This window comes from Neolamprologus multifasciatus, chromosome 19 (assembly GCF_963576455.1).
Source record: "Neolamprologus multifasciatus chromosome 19, fNeoMul1.2, whole genome shotgun sequence".
NCBI classification, from domain to species: domain Eukaryota; kingdom Metazoa; phylum Chordata; class Actinopteri; order Cichliformes; family Cichlidae; genus Neolamprologus; species Neolamprologus multifasciatus.
In genome coordinates this window covers 27,488,228-27,495,413 of record NC_140457.1, presented here as the reverse complement: position 1 = coordinate 27,495,413, position 7,186 = coordinate 27,488,228, and the positions used below count along the sequence as shown (strand labels likewise).

The following is a 7,186-nucleotide window of genomic DNA, read 5'->3' as shown; positions in this document are numbered from 1 at the left end:
GACCACACGCTGCCTATAAGAGTGCTGCGTTCCCTCCTCTACATGACCTCATGGTCAGCTTAATGAAGAAAGGTGTAGCTGTCTTCATGACAGCATTGAACATATTACTATAGGGAAACAGTTTTGTGTACCATAATAGTGTAAAACAGCCCAAGGTTATCAGTCATAAGTGGTTTAAGAAGCCTTATGTTGGACACTTGATTTGAGCCTGACAGCTCCTGCTGCTCTGTCAGATCAGCCCACAGTCTGACAGCTCAGGAGCAGGTCAGCTGCTGATTGGAAGGTTGCTGGTTCGATCCCTGCTCCCCCAGTTTGCATGCCAAATATCCACGGGCAAGATACTAACCCGACTTGCTCTCTGCATCCATCAGAGTGTGAATGATAGTTAGAAAAGCACTCAGTGCTTATGTGAATGGGGTTAATGCGCTTTGTGTACTCCAGGAGAAAAGTGCTATATAAGAACTGTACTAGCATACACTGAAACCAGTGAACCTCTGAAAACCAGTGAACCACTGAAACCAGTGAACCTATCTACACCATTGTCACAGTAATCATAGAAGCACTTGATTGCAAGATTAACCGGTTAGCTGGTTAAATAATAATAGCAGGGTGTCAGGTCCTGAGTGGAAACAGGTTCTCTATAACTGAGGCTCTGCCAGATGCCCACAGCTCTGCCACCAGGCTGACGTGAGACACCAGAGAAGCTGAGGTCTGTTCTGAAAGATCCATCCATCCACGGCTCAGCTACAGGAGAATAATAGCAGCGAGTGTTTTCCCATCCAGCTGAAATTGAGCAATTCTGGAAGAACATCTGAGAGAGAGAGAGGTGTCACATGACACTAACGGTGACTGGTGGACTAAAGGATGAGCCGTCACCATCACAAAAGCAGACAAGAGCTGGACAGCAGCAGGACCTGACACTGAAGAAGCTTACGGCACTACATGTAGCACAAAGAAAGCTAACAGCGGGTACTCAGTCATGCAGGATCCTGTAGATTACTAATGTGTACACACACACATATATATATATATATATGTGTGTGTGTGTGAGGAATGCTTAACTTAATAATTTTAGTATTTGTATCCCGAACTTCAGATGTTTCAGTTTTTTTGCTGTTATGTTGTTATGAGGACGTTATCTTAACGTGAGGAAACGAATAAAATCATAATTTAATGTAACTGAACAAGCATGAGGAGAGAAGACATTTAATATCAGTAATGTTTTTTAAACCTTTTTTAAACCCTTCTGGGGTTTGAATTATGGTAACTCGGCTCATTAAGTTTTCAACAAATACGTACGTCGGACGAGTAATCCGTCTCTTTAATCACTCAGGTCTGGTTTTGTTCTCACGTGAGTTTGGAGTTGTCGTTGACTTCCAGGCTGAACCGACTCTCCGGGTCTCTGAGCCACTCGTATCTGCGTCTCCTCTGAAAGCTCCCCTGCAGAGGCACCCTGTCAGCGCCGAGAGACTTCCTGCAGAACCCGCCGCTGTGTTAAGCCTCTTATCAGGGCCAACCGCTGAGCAGCGCGTTTTGCAGGCAGCAGCAGAAAGTGTTGTAAGAGTGGAGTTGTAAGCTCAGGATATAAAGACGATAGAAAATGCTGGTGATTATGGCAGACAGTTTGTGTTGTTAATCAGGTGTGAACACACGGGTGGCGTTTTAAACCGTGCTCATCCTTCAGCGACCAATGAGACAGCGTAAAGCTTCAGAATAAAAGTGACAGCAGACATGAAGCTGTGAGACAACGTGCCAACGTGACGACTTGCCAAACGGTCCGACGGCTCCTCCCACTTTCAGACAGATGAAACAAACTGAAGTTTAATAGGATGATTCATTTCTGTCTGTTGAAGTTATTTTGTGTGTTTTCAAAGCCCTGATTTCTGCTGAGGTCTGACATAAATAATCTTGTTATCACACAAATGCAGCAGAACACACATCGTTTAAAACAGTCACAGAAAACTCAAGAAAACCTGAGACGAGACAGAGATAACACCAACACAGTGCTGTGCTGCTTCCTGTTGCATTGACTTTTAGTCTAAGGACATAAACCCAGGTGTGTGCATGTGACACACACACAGTGTGTATTCAGTCCTGAATGAATTGTTGTAACTGGAGTCCAGCGAACACAAAGAAGCTTAATTTGGTTCACGACTGGATCGTTCCTGGAGTAACAGGAAGTGTTTGCCCTCATAATAACATAGTGTCTATGATTATCACTACCAGCCTGCTGACCTGAGGTGTGGAAATTCAATTCAGTTCAGTTTTATTGATGCAGCACCAAATCACAACAACAGTCGCCTCAAGGTGCTTTATACTGTAAGGTCGACCCTACAATAACACATGCAGAGAAACACCCAACAATCATATGACCCCTGTGATCAAGCACTTTGGTGACAGTGGGAAGGAAAAACTCCCTTTGAACAGGAAGAACCAGGCTCAGGGAGGGGCGGGGCCATCTGCCTAACTAATAACTAAATGCTGATGGGCGTATAAACTAATCTTGAAGCCTAATCTTGAAAGTAGAGATAGTGTCTGTCTCCTGAATCCAAACTGGAAGCTGGTTCCACAGAAGAGGAAAACTGAAGGCTCTCCCTCCCATTCTACTTTTAAATACTCTAGGAACAACAGCAGGAGTGGAGTGCTCTAATGGGTGCATACAGTACTGTAAGGCCTTTAAGGTTAGATGAGGCCTGATTATTCAGGACCTTGAAAAGAGATCATGGATGCCAACGGTCAAACCAAACAAGTCAAGCTGCGGCTACCAAACAAATGAGTCTGCAGCCACTGTCCCTGCTCAACAAAGTAAGGCAAGGAGCTGCTGATCATTTCAGTTGTGTAGGGAGGGCATGCACTGTGCACGTGCACAGAGTTAAATGCCCTCAGCCAACTGCTTCAAGTCCCGACAGTAACACTACTCATCAGCTGCTTGGAGTAAAACAGACTCGGTGGCAGAATTAGTAACAGTATCACATAGAAAAAATCATGTTGCTGTTAGCATTATTTATGAAAATGTAACTATAATGCCATCAGATAGCTCATCTTTGTTTATTGATACTTATGTTGATACTGTTACAGTCAAAAAGCAGGTTCATACACATAAACAAAGATGCTGTTACAGTGTGGTCATGTGTATTACTGACACAGCCAAGTCTACTGAGAAAAGCCATAGTTTTGCTAAATTGGCCAACAGCCTTGTTTTGGTTGGTGGTTTCACCATGCCAAGCATCACCACACAAACACACAACAGTGAGTAATCTGCAGCCTCGCACTTCAGTTTCCAAAGATATAAAAAGGACCCGTCGTAACACCAAGTGTCACACACTGACAAACATGGTGACAACATTTCTATTCATGTGTGAAAAAGATATCCTGGACCTGTCTCCAGCTCTGTGTGACCTCTGACCCCACTGTCTCCTCAGGGAAAGCCAACCCTCCAGAGTTTTACTACGACACCTACAGCGCTCTGTGGCAGAACAGGCCGCGAGTCTACGGCTTCAAACTGCAGTGGACTCAGATGGAGCCGAACGCTGTGGATCGAATCCTGGCCTACAGACTCGGCATCAGGCAGGTCAGTGTAGCACGTCGGAGTGATCTGAATGAAGCAATCGGTCGTCCCCACAAATGCATTTGCATTTTGTTTGTCCGAACTCAGGGGAGGTTTTCCAGAGTTTGTAAGTGTCTTTGAAATGTCTAAAATCCTTTTATATGGACGGTAGACTTCACAGTTACAGTTATGCTGATAATCCATAACTGTGAAGTCTAAGTGAGTTATGAAGTTAGAAATCAGTGTTTAATTATACAAATATTTAATTGAAAACAGTCTATTGTAACCACTGAGCACTGATTTGCTGACTTCCCCCAGGCTGTATTTACAAAGAGCACGGTGACGACATGTGAGGTGGGAGGAGATATTTCAATCGGACACTAATTTACTAAAAAACCTTTGCCTGTTTTTGCACTTGATCCTGAACTGACTGCTCACAGCTTTTTAAACCACCCTGAAACTAGCCATGCATACGAGCGGTGTTAGCACAGTTAGCAGACAGAATCCTAACTAACTATTCTAATAGCTGTGCTCGAAGCAGCTTTGTGACTAAAGGAAAACAAACAGTGTGAAACTATAGCTTGCAAAGAAAAACATGCTTAAATTAGGAACTTTGTCATGAGAAGTAAGAAAAATGTAACTCCACAAACTCGTGTCTGCCTTTGTGTTATTGTTCTAGATTAATGTACATTGTTCCCATTCCCACTCTGGAATAACAACATTAACTTCTACAATGTCAGGAATCATCTTCATCTACTGTCTTATGTGTTTGATACAAGTCAAATATTAAGCACCTTCAGTGTGGCAGTAAAATAGAAAAGCACTGTATGAGAACCAATTTACCATGTTACCAAAAATAAATAAATATATGATGTACTAGACAAGACACTTCACCCGCTGCCTGCTGGTGGTGGTCAGAGGTCAGTGTCCGGCAGCCTCGCCTCTGTCAGTGCGCCCCAGGGCAGCTGTGGCTACAATGTAGCTGCCATCACCAGTGTGTGAATGTGTGTGTGACTGGATGTGTAAAGCGCTTTGGGGTCCATAGGGACTAGTAAAGCGCTGTACAAATACAGACCATTTACCATTTACTAGTTAGCTTTGTAAATAGGTGGTGTAGCAGTTAGCACTGACACCTTGCAGCCAGCGTCCTGGGTTTGAACCTGCCTTTGGCTTCTCTGTGTGGAGTTTGCATGTTTCCCCATATGGGTTCTCCTCAAGCCACTCCAGCTTCTTCCCATAGGTCAAAGATGTGCCTGCTAGGTTCTGCATTGGCTGTAGGATGAATATGTAAGCGTATGTGTCCTCTGTGTTAGTCCTTTGCTGGACCGCCAACCTCTCCCCCGGCCTCTTGTGGGAAAGACTCCAGCCCTCTGCGATCCCAGTTGAAATGGCATTAAGAAAATGGATGGACTGATAGATGTCAACTAAAAAGTTGTTGTTTCTATACCGAGTTGTTCCTGCATGTGTTCTCTTGGTGTTCTTGCTCCATTAAGAACATCACAAAGCCATGCAGTTTGCAGCAGTGTGTTTATGGGGAACCAAACTGAAACATGCCTCTGCTTCTCTGTTCTTCTATCCTCGTGGGGCCTGTAACAGACTGTTAGATCTTACGGGGCATTCAGTGTTTTCTCTGTGGTTGATTTTTACCCTGCAGAGTCACATGGAGGTAAAGCTCACGGTGACCACATAGTGTATACGAGTGAGTGAGTGTGGGAGAGACAGGTGGCAGTATTGCTCCTGCTTTCTCTGACACATTAAAGCCTCCGTCGGGCTTCACCTGCAGTGAAGCTCTGCTGAAAATCAATGGTTGTGTAATTGTTGTAATTGCAGGTGATCTGTAGGGACTAACAAATATTTAAAGGACATTCATTCAGTTTTTAATGTTTTTAGAAGGTTTCAAAATTCTGGAATATTTTCCCTGAAAGTAGATTCTGGATGTTTTCAGTGGGAGAAACGTTTCATCGTCTAAGTGACGTCTTCAGTCTCAGCTGACTGCACATTTCCAACCTTACAAACACTCAGGGCGGTGAATTTATTAACAGAGAAACACCGCTCCAGAAATATATACAGATCTCCAGCACTGTGGCTCCCGTGGCGATTCCCCTGAATCACACACAGTGAGTGTGGCTCCAACTTTCCCCGTGCTCCCAAACCGTGACTCCCTGGTGACACAAAGAAACACACACATGTGGGCAAAGGTATCCACACTGGTGAGGTTTAGCAACACTGAGAAACACAGCCGTACTAACCAGGGTTAACTCAACGATCCAGAGCTGAGTCGCACTGCTAAACAGGACGGTCACGAAGAAGGTCATCAGCACAGCTGACGCTGGCTGAGCTGCAGGTGCGGCTGCCTCCCGCGCTGGAGCACTTCCGCTTGCAGAGGTCGCTCCGTGTACAAAAGGTTCTCAGTCATCCAGCTCACCCGAAACTCTGGCTGATTGGGACCCACACCCAGTTTCACACCTTGGCTCAGGCGATTAGAGGATCATCAGGGGGTCCTTTTGTCCCTCTGTGGGGGGAAACTCCCACTAGGTTTATATCTGGGACTCTCCACCATTTGACCTTAGAACTGAAGAAGCTTCTCGGATGAAGGTGAAACGTCTTCAAGTAACTTAAAGAAGTCCAGACGCTTTTCTTTGCAAGCTCCTTTGACTGTTCATGACATTGTTAGTCAGTGGGCTGGATTCAGTCATTATGCAAATGTCCTGTTTATAAGGCTGGAAACCTGCAGTCAGCTGAGACTGAAGACGTCACCTGATGATGATGAAACATTTCTCCCACTGAAACGTCCAGATGAACAGAATCAACCTTCTGGGATCTGCCTCCCTTAGTTTTCAGCTTCATATAATACACACTGATCACATGACTATATGTATATGTGTGTGTGTGTGTGTGTGTATATATATATATATATACACACACACACACGTGTGGAAAATGTTCCTGCAGCACAGATCCCTGAAACTCTACCTGAGGTCCCTGCAGCAGCAGCCTGGCATCATAAAATAAGGAGCAGGAGGAAGATGTGTTCCCATGGCAACTGGCTCGTCTTTTCCTTCTGCAGAGCTGCTGAGAAACAGAGAAAAGGAGGAAGTGCTGATGGGGAGAAAAAAGTTGTGAGGAGGCAAACAAAGTCGGGGAAGAAATATCAAAATGTTTAATTTGGGGGGAAGAAAATTGAGAGATGACATAAATCAAGACACAACAATTGAAACACTTGTGCCTCAAGCTCAAAGTATTCCCATAAATCACAGCAAAGCAGAATTCAGAATTAAAATAATATTTTTTTAAACGACACAACATTTTGCTCTGATGAACAACATAATTCATCCGTTGTACTGACTGCACATAATGAGTGGTGGTGTGTGAGGCAGAGTGACAGAGCAGCTACCTGTTTATGAGCCACTACAGAGTCCATGGTAGTAATCGTGTTATATAAAGCAGACTGAGCCTTCTGATACATTTCTGCATGTTTTGTTCTTTTGCAACATTGTAGCTCCTGTATCTCTAACATCCTGCATCAATGAGGTGTTGGTCATGCACCATAGACAGGCATGGATCAAGGAGAACCTGACATGGGCAAGAGAAGATCTCATTGCATTGTGGTGAAGATCTGCATAATGCGATTTAAATTGG

At 44.4% G+C, this 7,186-nt stretch overlaps 1 protein-coding gene and 1 long non-coding RNA gene across 4 annotated transcripts in view; both read left to right on the top strand.

Annotated features, from left to right (window-relative positions):
* LOC146496756 (uncharacterized) overlaps window positions 1-7,186 on the top strand; it is a 496,205-nt gene that overhangs the window by 450,293 nt on the left and 38,726 nt on the right. The window lies entirely within an intron of this gene.
* LOC146496755 (MAM domain-containing glycosylphosphatidylinositol anchor protein 2-like) overlaps window positions 1-7,186 on the top strand; it is a 149,192-nt gene that overhangs the window by 103,280 nt on the left and 38,726 nt on the right. For all 3 annotated transcript variants that reach the window (XR_014871051.1, XM_085142525.1, XM_085142524.1), the window contains exon 10: window positions 3,423-3,571. Coding sequence is in view for 2 of the 3 variants with exons in the window: in XM_085142525.1 (XP_084998651.1) it covers window positions 3,423-3,571 (149 nt within the window). In the remaining variant the exon portion in view is untranslated. The remainder of the gene's footprint in view (window positions 1-3,422; window positions 3,572-7,186) is intronic.